Below are 24,299 nucleotides of genomic sequence, written 5' to 3'. Positions count from 1 at the left end.
AGAGAAGATTCATGGATGCAGTGAAGGAGGACATGCAGAGGGTTGGTGTGGCAGAGGAGGAAGCTGATAGGGATGAGGACTGAAAACATCTTCAAACACTGGTTTCTTCCAGTGTTTCAGGAGCAACTTAGCAACAGTCTGGCCATTTTCAAGCATGATGGAGCGCCGTGTCACGATGCACAAACAGTAACTAAGAGGCCCGCACAGTATCAAATTAATATTTTGGATTCATGGACAAAAAACGTACAAAACTTACTTGAAGGACTGAAAAGGCAAGAATGGATCACCGTCAGTCACATCCCCCACCCCCCATCCTAAAAAAAAGTATGGTGTAAAATGTCATATGTAACGGAATCTGGTCAAAAGAAACGTGTTTGCTTGGCATTTAGTTTATAACAAGAACATCTTCCTTTATGATAAATGATTATAATAAATAAACCTTTAACTTTATATATTTCAGTTGCATTTTACTCAAAATTACTGCTTCAACCTAAATAAAGGTGAATTTTTTTGGGGGGGGATTAGAAGGATTTGATCTTTGTGCCAATAAAAGTCTTTAAAACTTGTGAAATGTTTAAACTGTTCTTTGCTTTATAAAAATGTAGTAAACCCTCTGAATAAAAAAAGACCAAATCTTCGACACTCCCAAAGCTTTGTTGCCATGACTGTAGAGTTCAGTGTGACACAGTAAACTGTAAAAACGCTGTGTTTTCATCAGAGAGCTGTTGTTATGATCATTATTAAAGTAATTCTCAGTGCACCCGAGATGCTCTAAAAATCTCTAACACCTTCCAGGAATATAATTCAGACTGAAACAGCATCACTGAGTTTTCCTTCTGGAGGTGGATTAACACCTCGGTGAGCGTGTCAGCAGAAAGTGAGCAGTGCATGCTTCACACTGACACGGTTTGTCTCTGAGCTGGATTTCCATCAGATCTGAGGGCGTACCTACGCTAACTCATTAAATGTAGACGAGCCGTGTAAAAGGAATTCGGCATGTTTTCACTTCAGGTTCTGAACATCTGTTTGGTTTTTTGTTAACACTTGCACATTAAAACTGTACAGATTACGACAGCTGTGTTACAGATTCTGTGGTAAGAAAAGATTCAGGAGTTTAATGAATTCTACAGAATAGTAACAAAGATGGTGAGAATCTGTAGTAACCCGTACCAATCATACAGATATCGAACAAAACAACATGGAAGTTCCTAGTTCCTATTTATTTCTACATATTTAGTGGGAACATGGAATCTCATGCTGCATCTTTTGCTTTTAGAAATAAATGTCTTCCTGCCCTGTGACAGATAGAACTCCACAGCATCTTATTAAAGTGGAAGTCAAAGTCTGAGCTGCTTTAATTTTTCCATCATTTTCGTATCATCATCAGGTTGATGCTGAGTGCTCCTGTAGTCCTGATGCTCTGTGTAGATCAAACAGACAGTGACAGTGGACTGAAAGTGTAAAGCAGTTTTTCTACAACCTTCTACAAAGCTACATATCTGCACTTGACCCTCCGCGCTGTGTTAAAGCGCTCGGAGCATATTGTGTCACGTAACTTGCAAAACATGAGAAAACATTTCACTGGATGGGACATTTCCCTGTTGTAAGAAGAAATCTATTATCCAAATATACTTAGCAGAACAAAGAGTAAATATTTGTTAACAATATTTGTTTCGGATTATTTGCCTCGCCCCCGGGTCTCAGTGAAAGCAGAAGAGCCGTTGAAAAAGAAGAGTCGGGAAACTTCTCATAGAAAAAAGATATTTCCTGCCACATAAAGATCAGGTGTGGATTGACTCTTCATCCTGTGCATAAATAACATTCAAAGCATTCAAAGCTTTCAACAGTCTGTCATCTTATCAAGAGTCTACAGATGTGATCAAGGTCCTGACTGTAGTCATCAAATTATAACAGTGATCTTCTTGGTTCAAACTGTGGGTTGGCCGGGCCTTTCTGTGTGCAGTTTGCATGTTTTCCATGTGCTTTCAGCTGACTGCTAAACCTGCTTCTCTTTGATCGATGGGCTACCTGTCCATGTTGTACCCCACCTATCTCCCAGTGTCTTCTGGGATAAGGTCCTGGCCCCACATAGGCATGGGGCATCTTTAGCCCTCCTCCCTTTGACACACATTTAGAAAATGTCCCACATTTTGTTTGTGTCTGCAAGACAGACTTGACTAAAGTCCATCTTTTATTCACTGGATGTAAAAGAAAACCTGTCATCATGAGTCACGAGTCACAAAGTTACAAGACTTTGTCACTGGAATATGACGAAAACACAAATACATCTCTGGAAAAACACATGTTGTAACACATGTTTGTCCCACATAGGCATTCACTCTGTCCCACATTTAGTGTGTTGGGATCTTGTCACTTTAACCCACACTGTCTGTTCTGATAGAGACAAAGTGATCTTGACATTTTATTATTTTTTACTGCTTGAATGATGAAGATTCTGGGTTTGAATCTGCTCCTCTCCGCGCACCTCTGCGTCCTATCAGAGTCTGAAAATGTACACGTATCATAGATAGACTCACCTGGAGTGAACTGGATAGATGTCATTAGTCAAAGGTCAAGGTAACGAGTGCCAGAGTAAAGGTTCTTACAGGCTAAAACTAAACAATATATAAATTAAATATGTTCTATCAGGACCCAGTAAAAAACATTCAAACATATTTAGCAAAAAAAAGAAAAGTAAATATTTATTTTTCCTCTCGTGTATTTGCCTTGCCCTCTGGGCTCAGCAAAGGTAAGCTGAAAGTTGGAACACCTGCAACAGTGAGATCATTTAAAATTCCTGAACTAGCAAGTAAACCAGAATCATACATTTGGTATTGTTGATGCTTACTTAGCCTGAGATTAACTGAAACTAAAGCTTTAAAAAAGATATTTTACAGAAATAAAAGAAAAACTAGACATAAGAAAAAGAAAACTGAAACACTACAGTGTGCTCACAACATTAACAGCAACAAAAACAGTATTATTCAGGACTTTTTCTTTAAAGTTGAGTGAGATTTATCAACACAACCAGTCTGAGGAGGCATTAATGTAAGATGTTTATGTCTACGTACTGTACTCTTGCCTTAATAAATATCCCTCCTCCCTCCTCCAATCAAATTTATCATAAAGGTTATCACACCCACAAAAAAACTCAAACTAAATTAAATGGAGAAAACAAAAACATGTGAAGCTAAAGCTCTGCTGCAAAGGGCTTCAGCCCACTTTCACATCTGACTGTCCATCTGATCAGTGTTTGAAGTTTATTGATGGTGTTACTGTGTTTCTCTGCACTGCATGTGAGCACGAGGTGCAGCAGATACCTCGGAGCACTCCTTGTGACCAAAAGAGGCGTAGAAACTTTTCATTGGACGAGCTTTTCTCTAAAGTAACAGGACAAACAAATGCACGCCTCAGAAGAGTATATAACTGAAGTCAGACAGTCAGAAAACATCTAACACCTTAACTTCTGCTCCTGCTTCTACTCAGCGACTGACACAGAGTAAAGGTGAGTGTAGTTCCTTCATGTCTCCCACTAAATCAGGTGTTAAATATTTAAAGAGCGTTTGGGTGCATTTTTGTAAAGTGTTTAAGTTTCTGGGTTTTGTTTTTAGAAAATGAAGGTCCAAGACTTGTTCATGGGTTTTGCTCTTGTTGCTCTGATCAGTGCAGCACCGATAGAGGACAAAGCTGTATATGATGAAGGTAAGGGATTGTTTAAAGCAGACATTTACTAAGGTGCAGGTCTAAACTTAGAGCTGTTTGAGTGCCTGTCATTTACTAACAGATGTCATCACTCCCTCACCTTCTGATTCAGCAGAGTACAACCCTGAAGACTTCGACATAGATCCTACACAATATGAGAAACTCTTACAGAATGTGCAGAGTTACGGCAAAGTTCAAGGCATATCCTTTGACTACAGTGAGCTCCTGGGGACAGAGTTGGAGAATGAAACATTCCTGGCTGCAGGAGTCGGGGTTGATGTGTCTGTTGATGGACTCCTTGGAGATGAGGCGGCCCTGGGTGAAGGCTTTGGAGATGTGGAGTCTCTGGCCACAACCTTTGGATATGCAGAACTCCTAGACACGGAGTTGGGAAGTGACACACTTCTAGTTGCAGGACTTGGGCTTGAGATGTCTGGTGGTGCCCTGGGTGAAGATTTTGGAGATGATGACATACTTCTGGCAGAAGCTCTTGGAGATGAGCCCCTCGGCGCAACCTACGGATATGAAGAGCTCCTGGGCTCAGAGTCTGGAAATGAGACACTTCTGGGTACCGGACTCAGGGTTGAGATGTCTGTTGGTGCACTCCTTGGAGATGAGGCGGCCCTGGCCAACGGGGAACTCTTGAATGTCAGTGAAGAAGATGAGAAACTCTTGGAGATCGCTTTGGAAAACCTCAGTCTTGAAGCAGCAGCAGGTTCTGACGGTGAAATCAGACCTGATGCTGAATGAGCTGAGAGAAATGAATCCCTCGCTGCACACTGCCTGTATGTCTCAGTATACTTCTCACACTCTTCAAACTTTTTGTTTCCATCATAAAGGGAAAAGATCATAAAGCAAAATAACATTTAATCTCAAGAGAACGTAATCTGCAGTTCACCAAGTGAAGAATGTGATGCTCTGTCATGTTTTTGTGGCTTACATGTTAACATGTATGTTTATCTGCTCTTTCTCTGCAGCTCTCCAGGCTCGTGGCTTCATCGTGGTCATGATCCATATAAGGCAAATGAAGTGCATTAACTGAGGCACTGTCTCAAAAATGAGGGGAAAGTAAAAATGTTTTGAAATGAAATAAAAATATTGGTCTCAGTTTCAAGATTAATGTTCTCTTTGTTTTTTATTCTTTGTGTGTTTGGTTGTGTATATGAATCTTATTATAATATATCTCAAAAGTCTGCAGAGATTTTGCAAGCAATGTATTTTCTGTTGCTTAACTAAATTTTAATTTAATTTTTATTTATAAATGACTTGAATTTGATTAGCAGAATCCGTTTTTTACGTTCCCATTACAGCATAAACATGCAGGTAAAATGTTCTTCATTCTGCATTTAGAGCTTTCGAGTAACTATCGCCTGAACCACACAGTAAGCAAACAACTGTTGGGTGACTTTATTTAAATAAAGTATTCAAATAAGACTAAGAGGTAAAATAAATGTAAATATTGTAAGGCAAGAAATTACTGGGAAAAGATTTTATGCATAGATTAATTTTTAGATTTTGTTCTATTTAGCTTTAATGTAATTTACAGACTTCAGATGCCTCCAATCTGACATGGTTTGTTTTCAATGACATGTTCTTCTTTTTTTCTTTTTTTTAATCAAGTTAATATGTTCAGGTTTAGTGAAAAAGGATATTAGTCACTGAATGAATTATTTTCCAAAATGTAAATTATGTAATTCATTGTTTTTAACAAATTTGATATTTTAATTTGATTGATTGTTTGATTGAAGCTGGGAAACGTTGCAAGAAGAACTGGACTTGTTTGTGTGTCGCATGATATCTTCTAACTGGTGGACAAAGTGGCTTTCACCAACAAAGCTAACAAACGGAAGCAGGATTTGCAGGATTTCGCAAAGAAAATGTTTTGGAAGATGTGTACTGTGGCATTTGCACAATCTAACATCCCAGTGTTGGTGTTGTTCATACATCATCAGAATAACGTTGGTCCAGAATCAGTGACCCAACTGTCCAATGATGCTCATTTATTCAGTTAGCATTAGCCAAGAAGTTAGCCAATGTTATTTTAAGCTATAACTAGCAAACCAACATAAGTAACTTAAATTTGGCAAACAGCAAACCTAACCTGACAATATAGTCATTATAATGTATAAATTAATAAACAAAACCAATAGCTAACAACGCTATGACACCACAGTGGGCACAGTGAGGCTTGATACAGATATCGGTGCAAATTAGTGCAATGAAAAGTTAGTTGTACTAGCTTTTCACTACTTTCTAAAAGTTTTTAAAGTCTTCTTTGTTTATATTGACTTTTGAAAACATTTTATGTTTGATAATATAGTGAAAATCTCATCACCAACGCCGGGTCCCTCGCAAACAAAACGGAGGAGCTACAATCAGAGATTAACTACATTCCCCATTTCGTGGTACATGTACAGTGACAATAAAGGGCTATTCTATTCTTCTATTCTACTCTAAAATTGAGCCTTTCCCTCACTGTTAGTATTTCCAGGTTTATAGAGTCATAAAATAACACAATATCCCCTCTGTAGAAACTTTTCACTCTAAGATGTCAAATCATTTAAACAAGAATTTTGAGCTTGATGTTTTTAGGTTTTTAATTTGCCATCTTTTTGGGCTCTAGTCTGACTAAATATGACAAATTAGTACAACTTTCCTGAGATTTGACTTCAAAAATAATGATCTAAGTAATCATCTGGGAGAGCTTCATTGTCTGTCTTTCACCTGTAGTATCATTAAGCAGAGCTGCACTTTGCTTCTTTCTGTGTCACATACATTACCTGCCTGCCTATCTATCCTCAGTGTGGTCACTGAACTTTATAAAATACATAGTACATGACTGAATTATAAACCTCCATGCTTCACATTCATCCTGCCTGCTGGTATGCTAAATAAGTCCCACGGTCACGCAAGGTGAGAAAACTTTTGTGGCAAAGTCAAAGCAATGCCCAAGTATAAAAGAGGGATAAAAGCCAGAGAAAATCCAGAGGATTTTGCTTGCTTGCCCCCCGTCAAAGAATTTCAAACAGCTGGTTCAATGATTCAGGCAGCTTTTCCCGGAGCAGATAAAAGAGAGCTCTGTGGAGAGAACAAGCCAGCGAGTGAGTAAGAGCGAGAGTGAGAGAGGAAGAAAGTGGAGGCTGCTTGACAACAAGAAGTGAGAGTGATTCAGCGTAAACTCAGCATCCCTGCATGCCTGAAGCTCAATCACTCAAACCAGTAAAAGCCTGACGGGGTGAAGCTGCCTCAGCGGGACGTTTCAGTTGCCTGTGATTGTGTGTGCTGTGGTGCAGTATGAGGGGATTTGCCTCCATTGTGCCCTGCAGTGCGCCGTGATGCCTCAGGCCTGCGACTCCTGCCAGGTGACTGCGGGCACTCCGTGAGCCAACGTAGCTCCTCGGTTTTCCTCTTTCTGTATCTTTTTACAGATTTCAGCCCATCTCATTTATAGATGAGGGGACTACAGAGTGCTGCATCACTGCGACACAGCTGGCAGTCCTTCTTTACTTAGGGCTCCTCCTGCTGGTAGAGATGTGGCACCTACAACAGTAATCCCTGTTGCAAATAAATAGAAAAAAAATGTTAGTAATGTAGGAGGAGATGAAGTCAGCTAAAAAAGCACGACCTTTGGCATCTTGAGAGCCGCATATCAGGTCATTCCATATTTAATCTTTTATCGATCTTCTACTGAGGAAGTAGAGGAAGAGGAAGTCTAGACAAGATCTAATACGTTTTTCAGGGATATGTGTGATCCCCAAGCTCAAGTCCTCTTGCATAGATGTTCCTAACTCTGCTGGAGTTACAGCTCCTTTAATGCTCCTTTGACCACTGGAACCACTTTGGACTTTAACTTCCACATCTGCTCCAGTTCTCAGAAAGCTGATTCTGTTCATCTGGATGAAGCGTTTTCAGTAATAGAAATGTTTCGTCACTCAGCCAAATAAAATACTGAGATGAGGGTCCAAAGACTGAAGTGACACAACATTTCAACTTCGTCCAGATGAACAAAATAACCTTTCTGGGGCTTCTTAACCTGGATGATTGAGAATGCTTCAAGATATCTGCCTCTGGTACGTCTCTGTTTTCTCATGCTCCTTTTTCCTGATCTTGCTGTCCGCTGGGATTGCCACAACTATCACAACTGCTTCTGCTCCTTGTCAACCACCATTATGTCTGGTTGGTTGGCCAACAGCTACTTGTCTGTCTGGAGGCTGAAGTACCTGAGGACCTTAGCCGTGTTGATCTCAGCCAGGTACATATGGGGCACAGATGTTCCTGTACGCTATCCTAGCGACTTGGTTATGTCATCCAATAAACACTGCTGCTATTATATGCCCGACTGTCTCTATGGTGTCTTTGCACAGTCTGTAACTTGGATCGGCTGTGATAGCTGTGTGGTGGCCTCTGTGGATCTGGAGCCCTCTTGGGGCTTGTTTATGTACTGTCATGGACTAGCCACTGGTAGAGTTTCTTCAGTCTGTCACTCGTACATCACATGGCAAGGCTTGATCTTGCACAATACTTCTTCATCCTTACCACCATCCCTGTCTGCTATCAGCTGCCTGAAGCACTCTTGCAGCAGCTCATCTCAGGGACACTCTTCCCGATGTATTCATGCAGGTTGTTTCATCCTGGATCATGGCACTCCACTTTTTTGTTGCTCACAGAGCTGCAGGGTCCTGGATTTGGATGAAAGCCTCCATGCATTGGAAGGAATTTTCACATCTGGATATCTCCTCCTTTGGTTAGCTTATCATGACATCTGTGTAGCTGATGACTGCTGGACATGTGGGCTGATGGCTTGGGACCTAAAGGCACATTTTAGTGTCTTTTTTATCTTTGGTGATTTTGGGGGATTCTTCCTCTGTGTTGAACTCTGCTGTCATTTGCTTTCCCATTCCAACCGAACAGCATTCTAGCTCCCCATTGGGCCAGTTGATGGAGAACACAGAGGTGATTCTCTACAACCACTGTGTTGGTTGATTTTCACACCATCTCTCTCTTTGAATGGCCAATGTTAAGCAAAGGGGACAACAAAAGGTGGTATATGTCAAAGAAACAGGACCCAAGGTTTCCCAGCAGAACATTGTCCAAACACCCCACAAGAGCTGCCTCACAGTTTGGTCAAATTCTTACACTTGCACATGTTCCCTCCTAACACCTCAACTTTGAGGAAAAATGTCACCAATGGGTGCTATGATGACGAGATGATGAATGTTATTAGCTGTCAGCAGTCATACTGTTAATGCCTGACTGGTGAGCTGCATGACCAAGAAGCAATGAAAATAACTGAATGGACTGTAATTCATTAGAATACAAGCAGTAAAGGTCATTCATTGTTTTTATTTAAAGGTGCAACAATAAGACAGTGAATGGGGCTCCTTGTGACATAAATACGCTGTTTATTAACAAGCAACAGTAAGACAGTTATTATTTCTACTTCCATGTTCCCTGCTGCAGGTCTGTTCACCCCTCCCTCCCCTGCTGATGACTCCTCCGTTCCACATACCCGTCTACATGTACATAATCTATACATACAATCGATATTAACAACAGGTTAAATAAAAGTGCTGAAAATTCATGCTACAGTGCTGTGCTAAATCAAGACCTACGAGTCCCCTTTTGCAAAGAGGTAAAACTTCATTTCTTTACAAATGTTTCATTCGTAAACCTCCCAAACAATTCCTTTGAATCAGTCAATTACTGTCAGATTCCTAATAATAATTTAACTAACCGAAATCTAATGTTGAGCCGTTGAATGAACTCTGTGTGATGCTACAGTTCAATGTGTGTAAACCTTAACCTCGTACAAGACATTCAACAAGTTTACAGATACGTACCACATCCTATCCACATTATACAGTCGAAAAAGTCCAAAAATGTTTACGCTTTATAGGAGACACATGAGAGCGGCTGTCAGTGAAAACAATCTAAGTTCACAGGCGCCTGAAACACCATGTAAAACGTCAGCGGTATAAAAGTCATCCCAGATAAGGCAGAACGAAAGCATGCCTCGTGACTTCAAATCAGAGCTTCACTGAACAGTGACATGAGAGAAAACAAAATAAAGTGCCTATTGTGTGAATATGCAAAGATGAGAGCTGCTGTACATGAGCAGAGGTTCTGGACAGAGTTGTTTTTGAAGTGTGTCGGGGTGCTGTTAGAGCGGGACGTGTCCTCAGGAGCTCAGCGCAGTGAGTTGGTGGGCATGCAGTCACACAGAGCCCTCCTCTCCGTCCTCAGCACCAGCGTCTCTGTCTGCAGCAAGAAACAAACAAACAAAAAAACACAACATTTTACTACATTAAATATCAGGTTTCTGACCTGTTGTCTTCATCAGCTGCAAAATGTTCTAAAAAATCAAATATTAAAACGTTTCATTTAAAGCATTTGATATGTTTCTATGTTCTATTGTGAATAATTGCACAGCATCCCAACTTACTTAGATAAGGGTTTGTATTTCCCTGTGATATTTTGATACAATTATAATTTTACAGTTTAAGTTTTAACCATAGATGCTGCCACGTGATTTTTATTACATGACAGCTTTTTCAAACCTCGCAGATTTAAACAAATATAAGCCACAACATCACGACTACAAATAAAACATAAACATCGACATAAAAGAAAACTGAATAAAGAGGTTTAACCGAATTACAAAGAATTTCTAAGGTTTACAAAGTGCTTACTGTCCATGTCTTGCACATTGTTTTTTATTCTGCTAGTCTGTAACTCTGCAATTCAGTAGCTTATTGGAGGCTGGAAGAAACAATAGCTTCAGGCAGTTTGTTTTGCACTTTGGCCCTCCTGAGTCTTCTTCCTGATGGCAGAGATTTGCCTTGAGAGGAAAGATGTGCAGTGTGCTCTGTTGCTTGTTCTGTAACAGCATGCTCACACGGGCTCTGTAAGGCCCGTACTCTTATTCCCATGACCTTCATGGCTGTTTTATGCAAGCCTGCTGTTAAGTTGCCAAACCATTGCAATTCCACATTTAATAAGGACGCTCTCTAGCATCAGCAAGCTCTGAATCACTGCTGCAGGCTTTTACACAGATTATTGATGTGTATCTGCCAACAGCTAAATATTTATATGAGGACGGCTGACAGTTATTGAGTGGATTCTGATGAGCACTGGTTCATGATCAATAACTATTTTCTCTGATTTAGTGATGCTTGGAATCAGACGATTAGTTTCACACCATTTTGATGAAGTTGTTCAATCTCATCATGGTACACAGAAGAATCCACGAGTGTCAAACATAATCAGCCCGGCATGGACTCCAATCCGAGGAGGAGAGCATACATTTTGGAATTTTAAATTATATTTTAATAGGTTTTGCAGCTTCTCCTGATACTACACCAAAGTAATTAAGTAATATAAATATTTAAAAAAAAATTGTGATCAGCTCTACAGATTTCTGTTTTCTACAATGTGTCTACAATAAAAAAACAACATGCTATTTTCAGTGAAGTAACAGAAACTTTCTGTTCTCTTTCAAACCTCACTCTGTAAGATACCTCACTCGGTTTTCAGAGAACTGGGGTTACATTAGTAACCGAACGTTTTTCTTTAATTTTCCATTTATATCTTACAGTTTAAATCATGCTTATTGCTAATTTCTTTATCATGTAGAAAACTAAGAAATACTGTTGAACTTGCCCGCCGTTATACTTTTGATGTTTCATGGTCAGGAATAAAGTGTCAACGTGTAGACAGATGATCCCTGTGAGCTAACAGTTCATGCTTCAGACTGCCCCAAACTTTCATCTTCGTCCACATTTTTAGTCTTGGCTCTGTATGATATCAAAAAAGGGATTACTCCTGATGTGGTCCTCTCAGGCACACAGCAGCCCCGCCCACCTGCTGTTTAAACGTTTTGTTTGCGATGGGCAGCCAATCAGATACAGAGCTACTCTAGTTCTAAGAACACAGCTGAAAATATCATAATGGATGCTGCTTAATCCACAGTCATATTAATATTAGTCATATTAGGATACGTTCTCCTACAGCAACTTGTGCACAGTGTCATGCCACTTTCTCTCGCTCAGTTTCCTCCAGCCTCTCTGTGCGCCTGTGCTTGACTACAGGAGTGGAGTGAGGTGCGTGGGATGTCGGGTCACCAGCTGCCGCTCAGCACATCCTGCCATAAATAAATCGTACCAGCTCCAGCACGCTGCCTGATCGTAGACTGTTCACTAGGTTGAGCACAGTTCTGCACATCTTACACCTCCTCTCTGTCTCCAGCCTCTACCTTCCTCCTCCTTCCACTCAGCTTTAGACTCTCCTCCTAGACCTTTCCCTTCATTTCCATTTGGACCAATCCATTTACCCCCCCCCCTCCCCTCCCCCCCCCCCCTCCTGGCAACTGGCCATGCTGTTTGGGTCACAGTAGCTGGATCTAACTTATCTCCTTGTCTGTCAGAGTAATCGAGGGGTGCAGCGATTGTTTTCAGTCGCATTAACCTTCATTTCTTGGATCCACACAATTAAATTATATAAACAGAGAATAAAAGTCATATCAGCTGATCCAAAAGCAGGCATGTGTGCCCTGAATTGAAATCAGCACTACAGTTCACACGTAAGCTCAGTGTGCTTGGAGTTAAAGTGTAAAATGTACAAATTCCAAAAATATTTCACAACAATCAAAACTATAGCGACAAAAAAAAAAATCCCTATTCTTTGCAACGCAGGTATTTATAGGCACAGGTATTATGACTGCTCTTTGGCACAGTGATGGGAGTGTGTGGGTGTCTGAGGTCATTTGGAAAATGAAGCACAGCAATCTCTAAAAGCTGCGCTCCACAATTTTCATATCTAAAAACCAGGAAATAAATGAAAAATGTCTACCCCTGCGCTAAAACGCAGATGTAGACATTAACATATACTAAAACGTACCACATAATGTCACATTTAGTATATTACAATATGGGAACTGATAGAAGCAGTTGCCACCCCCCCACAAAGGCTCATGAAGATCAGTTATTTTATGAAATACATCAGCTGGTGCATGAATCTCTGCAGTAGTCTCTAGAATGAAAAGGAAACTAGAGAGGACTTACCCTGGCATCTAGGTTGAAAGCGGTCTTCTTTAGATCTTGCAGCGCCCTCTGCATGAACTCAAAGGCATGACAGTCCACACACGGGCGACCTGGAAACAGCAGAAATGAGTTCAGAAACAAAGGCATGGGTTTAGATCAGCGGCGTGAGATACCAAGTTAGTACAGACCCAGTATCACCGATACTTATAAATGCAAATGATGTAGGGGGGAGTAGCATGCCGTGATTTATGAGGTGAATGTATGACTGATACGATTAATGTGAATGCAATTCAATGACCTCTAAATGACTGTGAATCTTGCTTTTTTTCACTTTTTCATTAACACAACAGAACACACACTCATGGTTTTTCATGGATTTTTTTTGTATATGTGCATGACTGAAAAGCATCAAATTAGAGTCCAATTTAACGCTGATTTGGTGTCTTCTTGTGGCTGCAGACATAAACTATAAAGTGTATTGAGTAGAAGTAGAGAATCAGTGATCTGACCCAGATCACCATTTACAAAAAGGAACCATAAACCATATTAATGAGACTGATTAGTCTCTAGCAGAAAGCGACTGACTGCTGTGTTTTGTCATCTTTGAATTGATCATTTATTTGAAGAAACAAATATTTTAAAAAAATATACAGAATTTAGCTTTGTGGAAGTGTTCATCTAGATTTTTTTCTCATCTAGCTTTTAATTTACAAACAACATAATCAAGCTTTTCTACCTGAGCATCCATGAAGTCACACTTATGTATATTTTCCTTCTAACCTGCTCGGTATGTGTGCCTTTAAGCAGCAGTGGAGGCCCAGTTTCATGATCCAAGCATACATTAATTAAGATGACCTACAATTCCCTCAACAGCACCCCTGTGAGACCTGCAGTCATTAGACTGTGGAAAGATCACCGTGGCGGACACATACTCGTCTAAAACATCTCAAAACTTGTACTCAACAGGCGGAGGAAAAAATTAATCTAATTTTTAAATCCACCTACTTTCGGCAGGGATGACCGTCCCCGTCTCATGATCCGCATCAGCTGCCCCGACACAGACGAGCTGCAGCGCCAGCAGCAGCACCCCTGCCTGCACATACCCGCTGGATGCCATGGCGACGGTGCGATCGCTTACTCACCTCTGATTTGGAGAGTACAATTAGGCAAAATGTATAAATTAAAGGGCAGAAAATGTCCTACACGTCCGTCAGCCAATCAAATGAGGGGGAAAAATGATGGGCTTTGTTCAGATAATGCTCCAGTTTCCAACCAGTAAATGTTTGTATGTGTTTAAAAGCTCAGCCCGCACAGAGTAATTACCGCTTATCTGACCACCTGCACGGTAACCTACCGTCAATCGGCCGATGATGGTTTGCAGATCGCCAGATGAGCGCAAGATGCCCACCGAGCACTGTTGTATGGAGATTAAATTAGTGCGCATGCGTGTTGGTTGGCTGAAATTTTCTTCGGGGGCCTCGAAAACGAGACTTCCGGTGACAACACTTAAAAAAATAAAAGCCTCGATGGGCAGTTAACCCGTAGAGTTTATTAATGGGTAGGTCATGCATTCATTAACAGGATAACAGAGAGAGAGCGAGAGAAAACTCAATGTAAAAAGCAGTATAGTTATTATTATTAAAGATACCTTATTTGATTACCTACATTTTAGAGATCAATACTGCATTTTATCTCGTAAATTGAGTGTAGTATATACATACATGCACAGTTTTAGCTATAATTCCAATATTTAAAATTGTGTATTTCCATTACATTAATATAAATCAAATACAGCTACATTTTTATGATTTTCTTTTTAAAATAGGGTGCCCGATTTACAGCCACGTTGAACAAAAGCACTAAACTGAAACAGTTAGTCTGTTACTGCAGCACACTGAATCTTCATGTTTTTGACATTTACATGTTTATAGTCTGGCATTAAATGAGGCGACTATACAGTGTAAAGATATAGATACATATCCAATTAATATCCCATGTAATAAGTAAGAGCAAATAATAATCGACTATATAATTCTTGTAGACAGTACGAATTAGTGAAGCAAGCTCATTTAAGATGTCTTTGTGGATCTAGAGAAAGTGTATATAAGGATGCCAGGAATAGCAGAGAAGTATGTGAGGGTGGTGCGAGACATGAACGATAACAGAGTGGTGGGTGTGCAGTAGGAGTGACGGATGAGTTCAAGGTGGGAGTGGGATTACATGAGGGATGGACTCTGAGCCCCTTCTTCTTTGCAGTGGTGACAACTGGGCTGACAGAAGAGTTCAGGCTGGAGTCTCTGTGGACTATGATGTTTGCAGATAACACTGTGATCCATGGAGAGAGTGTGGAGCAGGTGGAAGTATGCACAGGAGAGAAGAGGAATGAAATCAAGTAAAAGCAAGGCACAATACATGTGTGTGTGAATGAGAGGGAAACATGTGGAGAGGTGAACATTTACAGATATTGAAGGTGGATGAGTTTAAATACTTGGAGTCAACCACCTAAAGCAAAAGACAAGTGCACGAGAGGGGTGAAGAAGAGAATGCAGGCGTGGTGGACTGGGTGGAGACAAGTGTCAGGATAGCAGCAAGAGTGAATGAGAAAGTTTACAAGACGGTTGTGAGACCTGCTGCGATGTATGAACAGTGGCACTGACAAAAAGATGGACTCATGATGAAATGAATCCATCAAAGGGATGGCTCAGGTTCAGCAGTTTGGACCTTTAGAGAAACAAGGTTGAGATGGTTTATACATGTGCAGAGGAGGGATAGTGGATATATTAGACAAAGGATGTTGAAGAGGAAAGCCCCAGATAAGATTCATGGATGTAGTGAGGGAGGGCTGGTGTGACAGGGGAAGATATCAGGGATACAGTGGCAGGTGAACTGCTGTGGCGACTCCTAAAGGTCGCAGGCCAAAGAAGACATATTTTAAGATAATAATAATAATAATAATATACTTTATTCATCCAAGAGGTGGGAAAGTTAAGCACAGCAAACACATGACATCGATTAAATGGGTTGGATGCGCTGTGGTTTAACAGACTGCTTAAATGCAGTAAAAGCAGCATAGCAAATATCGGGGACCAGTGAGAAGTGTGGCTGCCAGTGTAGTGTAGTAAACTGACAGGGCAGGGTTGAAATAACTTGTTACTATGACAATACAGATGTTTCTCTGCTATGACAATACAGATGTTTCTCTGCTCGGCAGATGTGTAGCACTGTGTTACATGAGGTAACAAAGACTTCCCGCATCTGCCCTTGTTTACACCTTCCTTCTTAAAACTTTATTAACCACACACTGTAACAGTTCCACACTTAAAGGTGGATTTCACCCGGTCTCCTCACGGCTCTGCGTTGACAATTGCCCCCCACCCCACCCCACCCCGGGTTATGGGCGGGGTCCTGACTGCTGTTTTCTTAGGTAGCCTGTTAAAATGCCCGAACTCAAAACACTTCTTTTTCCAAGATGGCGTCGATGAAGGACAGCGACACCGGCCTGTGGCTTCACAACAAACTAGGATCCACGGACGAGCTCTGGACGCCTCCGAGCATCGCTTCGCTCCTCACCGTGTCGGTTATCGACAACATACGGCTGTGTTTTTCGAGCTTGTCGCCGCCGGTGAAGCTGAAACTCCTGCTCGGGATGCTGCACCTTCCGCGGAGGACCGTTGACGAGGTGGGTTAGCTCGCTGTTAGCCTGGAAGGTACGATAAGTTGTTACCTCGGATTCACGGCTGAGAAACGAGCCGATAATTGCGCTAGATTTTAAAAAACACTGAGGTCCCTGTGACGGTTTAGTGGCATATTTAAAAGCCTAACAATATTAATAAACCTTTCCAGCTAACATTATGCTACCATATTTATGCAAAGGCTAACTGAAGAAGCGGCAAACTCGTTATTTCATCGACATGCTCCCCATTTTTTTCTTTTTTTAAACCCCGGCTTCAATGCACGAAACACATTTACACTTTTACCCTCTAACGACAGCATGCTCCCGAGCTGACTTTACCCCTGCGCACATTTGTCTTTCCAGCGGTTGTTTACCGGCTACAGCGAGCAACGCTAGCCTAGCGGTGCTCGCACGGACATTGTGGTGGGATGGGCGGCTGAGAGCTGGCGTTAGGCTGGAGGGCGGTACTAGCTCCCGGACCCACTGATCACCTGTTCCCCCCGCAGGAAACGATACACAGCCGTCATCTGTGCGGCTTATATAGCCAGACTGTTCATTAACAAATGCAAAATTATTAAGCTAATTATTAATGGGGTTTCTTAAAACAAGCATTCAAGTGTGTTGTTTAAGTGAAATTGGCGGCTAAGCTCAGGAGTAATTTCCCGTATGCAAACCACGGAAGCTCTTGGCTGTTTTAATGCAAATATTTATTTTAATTAAGTGGTTTTGAAGAAGAGCAGCAAGTGTGAAAGGGAAGGTTTACTAGATTGTAGTGAGTCTTGCTATGATGAATGTTTTGGAACAGTGGCTCTGACAAAAAGAGACAAGACCGAGCTGAAAATGTTAATATTTAGACAGAAATGAAAAGAAATCAATTGAGTTCAAGGCTGAGATGGTTTGGACATGTGCAGAGGAGGGAGAGTGGATCTATTGGACAAAGGATGTTGAAAATGGAGCTGCTAGACAGGAGGAAAAAGAAAACGCCTCAGAAGAGATTCATGGATGTAGTGAAGGAGGACATGTAGTAGGTGTGGAGGGAGAAAAAGGTGATACTTCATAGACACAGGGCCACCAAATATTAATATTTTGTAGTTAAATGCCTTCAGCTCTTTTTAACCACCATCCTGAGATAACGTTAGCTGAGCAAACTTGCATTAAATTGGTTCAACTGAAAAACCATTCAACACTGGACACATTCAGCCTGACAAAGCTGCGTCCTGTTTGAGAGCAAGCTAATGGCTCAGTCACAGGAGTAAAAATAGGAGAGCTATCTCCTTAAAAATAATTGATGTCTGCCTGGTGATTGCATGCAACAGATTATAACTTGTGGTTGCTCACAGCTTGAGGATCTTGCACTCATGACCACTTTTGATCACAAGGAAATTACACAGTTCCCCTGATAGGAGGCCACCTTTCTGCAGACAGTCACAATCTTGCTTGGACTGACTCCAGTCACTCTTAGAGAGACTGATCAAGGCTTGCAAGTAAATGCTGTCTAGCTTATAAACACAGACAGATTGCCAACATGCTGCCATCAGTCTGAATGACTCTTTGTCAATGATCGCAATGCTACTGGCTGCCAGCTGTTTGTAGGATACAACTGGTAATTAAAGTTTAAATTTGAGGAAAAAATTTGCAGTTAAAGAAATGTGCTAAATCACAATATATTTTGACGCAATATTCACCATATTGAAAAATGCTAAAAATTATGATATTGCATCGTGGGGCGTCTGGTGATGCAGAGGGTTGGTGTAACAGAAGAGGATGTTAGGGCTAGGGTACATGACAATATATCTCATGCTGCAAACAATATCTCTGTGGCATTGGCTGCTATGGCCATAAAAGGGGAGAAACTCATGGCGTGGTCCTCATCCCCCCCTGACCTCAACCCTATTGAGAACCTTAGAGCATCCTCAAGGAAAAGATCTATGAACTCAAGTTCAATGGATGCAAGAAGTGCGAAGGTTCTATCAAAGAAGGGATTCCATGTTAACATGTAACTTGGTTTGTTAAGATGTTTTTGATTGAAACAGCTTTTGATTTCAGTAAATGTGACCTCAGAATGCTGCATATTGAGCAAATGACCAATTTTCAGTTCTCCTCGTGTTGCATGTTGGATGGCTTCCCTTTGATAAACATCACTGCACAAAATCAGATTTCTTTGTATCCAGTTAAAGTCTTGAAATTGCAGTTATGTGAATGTTGATTCATGCTGGATTTTCCAGAGATGGAGGAGGTGTGAATTTAAAAGATGGAAAAATGGAAAATATTCTGGGATAATAACTAGTATTCAGAATACTTTTATATTATTTCACACTCTGAGGGTTTGATTAATCTGGACTTTTTTGTCTGTACAGAAGTGATTATTTATCTTACAATTTTTAAAGTGTCGGGGTGGTGTGTGTCAGGTGTGAGCTAGAAGTGCCTGATATCATTAGGTTTGAGGAAACTATAAAAGAAATTGTCTTAAAAACTGTAATTTTCCCTTGTCTCTTTTCAATGTGTGTATTAGGGCTGCCACAAACGATTATTTTGATAGTCGACTAGTCACCGATTATTTTTGCGATTAGTCGACTAACCAGATCATGCATCCATTGGACGTAAAACATACAGATTATTGCACCAGCAGCATCTGCTCTTATATAACTATCATTAGCTTACAGCTTGAAGTGTTTAAGGTATGTGCTAACTAAAAATAAAGACAAGATGATAGTTTATTAAATTTTAATGAAATTTGCAGATTGTTTTGGTGGAGTTTAATAAACTCAGCCGTCTGCTCCTTGCTATCTAAAATATAACAGGACACCGGAGGATATTCTCAAGCATCTCTTTAATCTCAGCCAAACCGATTTACTCAGGAACAAATAAAATACTAAAAAAAAAAGCCAAACAATAACATTTTAAAGTTATCCAAGTGACTTATATATCATGTTTAACCTGAGTAGCGAAAGATGGCGGTGGGTTTGAAAACTTATTTGCCCGGAGTCCGGTGTTCTCACAGGCTCTAGTGAGCCTAGCTCCCGGCTAGCTATCAAGCTGGTGGGTAACAGACGTCTCCGAAAACGTCGGAGCGCTTTTGAAAATATGTGGTGTCTTGATAAACTGAGCAGATATTTGAGGTTTACACAGCTACATTCTCGCCTGAAAATATGTTAAATGTTTATTTTGTGACCCAGAAAGAGTAATAAGAGAAATATTAAAACTAACTAGCTGCCGCCATTGTTGGAAACTGAGCTGGGCTGCACTATGAATTCTGGGACGCAGCTTCTTCTTCTTCTTCGGGGTTTAACGGCAGCTGGCATCCTTGTACATGCAGTGCTGCCATCTTCTGTTTCAGTCTGTTATTACACTCTTAAATCCTACTACTTATTCCTGCGTCTTTTGGGATCTTACAAAGCTTCAAACAATGTGTCGACTATTAAATTAGTCGTCGACGATTTTGATAGTCGACGTAATCGTGACTAGTCAACTAATCGTGGCAGCCCTAGTGTGTATTACAAAGCTGAAATGCTGACATTAAAGGTCTTATGAATGCAACTTCAATAAATGTAACAACAAATTTGGATTGTTTAGCGTACAGCAGTAGGTGACATAGGCTATTAAGACGGTTGTTTGGAAACATTACTGCACGTTTAATAGTTTGGTTTGTGGTCTGTACCTTTTTTAAAGGAAAAGTTAAAGTGATTACACACACTCATATTCAAGCTGTCTGGGAGGATATGATGCAATTTGTTTCTTCATGTAAACAACCGGTGTTTTCTGAACCATGAGTGCAGACCAAAAATAGATTCACAGACTCAGTTGTGTGCTGTTAACCTGTGGAACTAATGCTGAAGTAACTAGAGTGACTGTAGGTTTCACTAACACCACCTTTCTTGCCAGATGAAGGAGGCCCTGTCGGAGATAATCCAGCTGGCTACGGTGGACTCAGAGCCCTGGGTGCTGATGGTTGCAGACATCCTCAAGTCCTTCCCAGAGACCGGCTCTCTGAATCTGGACTTGGAGGAGCAGAATCCAAATGTGCAGGATATTCTCGGAGAGCTCAGGGAGAAAGGTAGTTTTATATTAATTTGCATCATTTCCGGGTGAGCGCTGATGTCTTAAACATTTAAATAAATGCAAATGCGTAGCTACAGTGTCTTTGCTTTAGCTATATTCAGATTACTTGCGGAGCCATTCTGAGCCATGAAAACTACCCAGGTGGTTTCTGGTGTAGACGGATCTCATGTAGTACAGTGGTTTCCCCTCATGTTGTTTTATCTGTAAACTGGAAGGCAAGATGACCAAAAGCCAGACTCAAAAGGTTTAAAGTGGAAGCACTTCTGCTGTTTTTTCCTGTCACTGTATTTAGATTAGTGTTGATTGCAGAAACATAACTCCACACTTAAGCTTTTATTTAAATTATGTCATGTTTTGATATTTTACTTAAATATTTACTTGTATTTCATTTTATACTAAGTTTAAGTTGCGAGCTGTCTTATATGTTGAATTACATTTTTTTCAGCAGTAACAAAGGGATAAAGTATCTGTTAATGAAAAACACTCATCAGCTCAGTGAGCAGAGTCGTGTTTTATAATGCTGACCAGCCACAGACAGGGGAGCACAGTGGTCAGTGCTGTAGTTAACGTCCCCACCTTTCTCTTCCTCCTCAGTGAGCGAGTGCGAGGCGTCGGCCATGCTTCCTCTGGAGTGCCAGTACCTGAATAAAAGTGCATTGACTACTCTGGTGGGACCCCTCACACCTCCCGTCAAACATTTCCAGCTGAAGAGGAAGCCCAAGAGTGCAACCCTGAGAGCAGAGCTGCTGCAGAAATGTAAGTTCATTTAATAATGGCCAATACACATGACGTCCCACAGCTATGGGGGGAGAGACCGTGGGGTGGGGTAAAAGATGTGCATTTGTGTTAATTTAATTGTGCCTGACAGATTGTCAGTGTCTGGTGTTCTTCAAGAATTGATTGTCCAACTTAACACATTTTAAATCCATTTGTTTTATAGCTACAGAGACAGCCCAGCAGCTGAAGAAGACAGCCGGAGTGCCTTTTCATGCCAAAGGGAGAGGATTGGTCAAAAAGATTGACACCACAAGTAAGTATAAAAAAAATAAATAAGTCCTACTAAAAAAAGATTTAAATTATTTCACTGCATCCACGTTTGCATTACAGCTCCTCTCAAGGGGATTCCCAAAGCCCCATTCCGCAGCCCCACCACCCCCAGTATGTTCAGCCCTCCCAGTAACCGCACACCTATTGCTCCCGCACGGACGCCCCTGCGTAAGGAGCGGGGGGTCAAGGTAAGTCGTATCCAGTGTATCGTTTTTCTTACAGCTTTCGTTCTTTCATCTTTGTTCTTCGCTTTCATTGAGCTCCTGCAGGATTGGGGTGACAGAGGGTTTTTTTTTTCTCTCCTATTGTTCAGCTGTTAGATATTTCAGAGCTGGATATGGTTGGAGCTGGAAGAGAAGCTAAGAGGAGGCGAAAGACTTTGGGTAAGTAAATTTACAGCCTTAGTTAGATTTTCTTGAGCAATAAGGTGTGACACTGTGTCGGTGCTTAACCTGTGCTTGTTTTTATGATATAGAAACCGAGGCTGGAGAGAAAGCAGCCAAAGAAGAAGCTGTGGTGGAAAACACCACACCCGACTACGCTGCTGGCCTCGTCTCCGCACAGGTATTTAACCCAACATATATCTACTGTTCTCTGTCACACCAGCCCCCGTTTGCCTCTCTGCCATCGTAGGTTCACTCCTTTGTGTCGTTTCTCAGAAACTGGGGTCGCTGAACGAGAATCCTCTGCCATCAACCAGCTACCTACCAGCCACACCAAGCATGGTTCCCTCCTCGTCTTACATTCCCAGCTCCGAGGCACAGCCAGGTTAGCCGCCTACCTCTCAGGGCTCAGCGCTTTCTCACTCAAACAAATAAAGTTAAATTCTCTGCTCATGCGTTTTCTTCATGTCCTCCTCCAAAAGCCAATGCTGGTGGTTCGGGACGGGACACGCTGCAGGCGGCCCGTCAGCCAGAGGAGTCGGCGACAGCGACCACAGGTGCCAACGCCACCTTACCGGGCCAGTACAAGCAGAGGCCGCCTATGTACAATGCGGGAACCACAGCAAACCCTGCAACTCCCACATCCCCCAGCACACCGGTATCCACCCCCGCCAGCAATGGACCACCAGCAGCTGCGACAGCCAGCCAGCCAGAGACCCCCACTCAGCCTCCCAGCACACCTCAGACCCCCACCCCGACAGCAGCCCCTACGCCACCACAGCCACAGCCCAAAAAGAACCTCTCACTTACGGTAAATAAACACCATTTCAAGACTTTCAAAGTCAGAGGATATTAAAACGTCAGCTAAATTATCTGTCCCCACTGTTTCCGACCGTCAGAGAGACCAGATGTACGCCGCCCAGGAGATGTTCAAGACCGCCAACAAGGTCACGAGGCCGGAGAAGGCCCTCATCCTGGGCTTCATGGCTGGATCCAGAGGTATGAGAGTTTTTAGCTGCTTGATGCAAATATAAAAAACAACAGCTTTTTCATAAATGCATATTACTTCCTCACAGAGCCTGTATCTAAAAGTACAGATTATTTATCTAGTTTACCATTTTACCAGTTGTATTTCCTGTCAGACCCGTTTTCATTCACTTCACCCTTTTTTTCTTTTCTTTTTTTTTGCAAATTAGCTTTAACACATTGTGACTTTGGTCACTAGCAGATTGCTGCAGATGCATGTTTGGATGGAAGATGCAAACTTGTCTGCAAACTCTCAAAGTGCAGTAAAACTTGGAGATTGTGCACCTTTTAAATAAAAGTTAAACCTGTTTGTAGCAGTGAGGCACATCTTCTACTATGAATGTGTTTGAACAGTCTCAATTTCCAGTTTGCGTTGAATTCACCCAGCACCTGCCAGCAACATTTTTCCCAACGAATGAAGGTCAATAAGGTCACTGACTGGTCTCAAGGCCTGTGTAAATCTGAATTCCCTGTAGTCATTCAGAGTTTCCCCACATTTGCTGCAGGATTTTACAGAATATGTTTCAGTTTAAATGCAGTTTTAACTACAGTAGATGTCCCTCATAATTTCTCAGCATTTATGCACATCTGACAGGGCAAAAACTAACCAGCCTACCACCCTAACTCCACCCTTCCCTACCCCCCACCCATTCCCTGCAGAGAACCCATGCCCGGAGCAGGGGGACATCATCCAGATCAAGCTGAGCGAGCACACAGAGGTTTTGCCCAAAGCCGACGGCACTGGCAGCACCACCATGCTGGTAGACACAGTCTTCGAAATGAACTACTCCACAGGACAGTGGACCCGCCTCAAGAAATACAAACCCATCACCAACACCTCCTGAGGCGATGCGCTCGCTCAGGAATCCCCACTTCAGACGTGTTTACGCACAGTTACAAAGTATTTGCATACACATTTGGGCCAAATCGAGCACGGGGAGGGTGAAAGATTGTCAAGGAGAGAAAGGTTCTCCCTTTTGCTGCACCTCCAAAATGTGGGACTCTTTGAAGACTTGTTTTTTTGGGGGGTTGTTTCCCTTACCCTTTTATTGTTTTTATGTCACTTCCGATTTCTGAATGATGTTGTTGACAGGAGAGAGATACGAGTTATTCTCACGGCAGGCACCTTTGAACATTTGTACTGAGGTACAAGCATGTCACGTGTTTAGAAAGACGACGAGCCGTCTGTATTTTTCTGTGCAAATGTGACGTTTGCAGCTTATTCTTCTACATTTCAGAACCAAACCATGTTTTGTGATGAAACAGAAATTAACAAAGACGGTCATTGTAAAGATGAGATGAAATAAAGAAAAAGAACTAGTTCTTAATGCTGTCCACTTCTGTTTTGGAGCCTTCTGATAGATGTTTAAT

At 41.6% G+C, this 24,299-nt stretch overlaps 3 protein-coding genes across 5 annotated transcripts; 2 read left to right on the top strand and 1 right to left on the bottom strand.

The window, feature by feature from the left end:
- The first annotated feature begins 3,420 nt into the window (after window positions 1–3,420).
- Window positions 3,421–4,818, top strand: LOC118455388 (uncharacterized). Of its 2 annotated transcripts, none has more exons than XM_035914224.2 (4): window positions 3,421–3,505; window positions 3,612–3,702; window positions 3,818–4,487; window positions 4,680–4,818. In XM_035914224.2, the coding sequence occupies exons 2-3, from the start codon at window positions 3,615–3,617 to the stop codon at window positions 4,450–4,452; spliced, it is 723 nt and encodes a 240-aa protein (XP_035770117.2). In that variant the 5' UTR covers window positions 3,421–3,505; window positions 3,612–3,614; the 3' UTR covers window positions 4,453–4,487; window positions 4,680–4,818. The 2 variants fall into 2 exon arrangements, with proteins under 2 accessions (XP_035770117.2, XP_035770116.2); XM_035914223.2 differs by having other exon boundaries at window positions 3,815–4,487.
- A 4,207-nt stretch (window positions 4,819–9,025) lies between these two features.
- nicol1 (NELL2 interacting cell ontogeny regulator 1) lies at window positions 9,026–14,212 on the bottom strand. Of its 2 annotated transcripts, none has more exons than XM_035914221.2 (4): window positions 14,095–14,212; window positions 13,746–13,889; window positions 12,762–12,850; window positions 9,026–9,960 (listed from the first exon to the last, which is right to left on the bottom strand). In XM_035914221.2, exons 2-4 carry the CDS (start codon window positions 13,855–13,857, stop codon window positions 9,889–9,891), a joined length of 273 nt encoding a protein of 90 aa, XP_035770114.1. In that variant the 5' UTR covers window positions 13,858–13,889; window positions 14,095–14,212; the 3' UTR covers window positions 9,026–9,888. The 2 variants fall into 2 exon arrangements, with proteins under 2 accessions (XP_035770114.1, XP_006805577.1); XM_006805514.3 differs by having other exon boundaries at window positions 13,746–13,884; window positions 14,095–14,206.
- Window positions 14,213–16,176: 1,964 nt separating this feature from the next.
- nelfa (negative elongation factor complex member A) lies at window positions 16,177–24,256 on the top strand. The gene is made up of 11 exons (XM_006805512.3): window positions 16,177–16,419; window positions 20,296–20,467; window positions 21,067–21,228; window positions 21,413–21,502; window positions 21,580–21,707; window positions 21,833–21,902; window positions 21,995–22,083; window positions 22,179–22,287; window positions 22,385–22,713; window positions 22,802–22,901; window positions 23,589–24,256. Exons 1-11 carry the CDS (start codon window positions 16,210–16,212, stop codon window positions 23,771–23,773), a joined length of 1,644 nt encoding a protein of 547 aa, XP_006805575.1. The 5' UTR covers window positions 16,177–16,209; the 3' UTR covers window positions 23,774–24,256.
- The last annotated feature ends 43 nt before the right edge of the window (window positions 24,257–24,299 follow it).

This window comes from Neolamprologus brichardi, chromosome 3, assembly GCF_056152115.1.
Source record: "Neolamprologus brichardi isolate AB-2024 chromosome 3, ASM5615211v1, whole genome shotgun sequence".
Lineage (NCBI taxonomy): Eukaryota > Metazoa > Chordata > Actinopteri > Cichliformes > Cichlidae > Neolamprologus > Neolamprologus brichardi.
This window is presented reverse-complemented; position numbering and strand designations above follow the sequence as displayed.

Coding starts and splice junctions, on each gene's coding strand:
- nicol1 (XM_035914221.2), bottom strand. CDS start 13,857: ATGGCATCCAGCGGGTATGTGCAGGCAGGGGTGCTGCTGCTGGCGCTG. Junction 12,851..13,745: donor GACGGTCATCCCTGCCGAAA/GTAGGTGGATTT, acceptor TGCTGTTTCCAG/GTCGCCCGTGTGTGGACTGT. Junction 9,961..12,761: donor CTTTCAACCTAGATGCCAGG/GTAAGTCCTCTC, acceptor TTCTTGCTGCAG/ACAGAGACGCTGGTGCTGAG.
- nelfa (XM_006805512.3), top strand. CDS start 16,210: ATGGCGTCGATGAAGGACAGCGACACCGGCCTGTGGCTTCACAACAAA. Junction 22,084..22,178: donor CTGGCCTCGTCTCCGCACAG/GTATTTAACCCA, acceptor GTCGTTTCTCAG/AAACTGGGGTCGCTGAACGA. Junction 22,902..23,588: donor CTTCATGGCTGGATCCAGAG/GTATGAGAGTTT, acceptor CATTCCCTGCAG/AGAACCCATGCCCGGAGCAG.
- LOC118455388 (XM_035914223.2), top strand. CDS start 3,615: ATGAAGGTCCAAGACTTGTTCATGGGTTTTGCTCTTGTTGCTCTGATC. Junction 3,703..3,814: donor CAAAGCTGTATATGATGAAG/GTAAGGGATTGT, acceptor CTTCTGATTCAG/CAGAGTACAACCCTGAAGAC.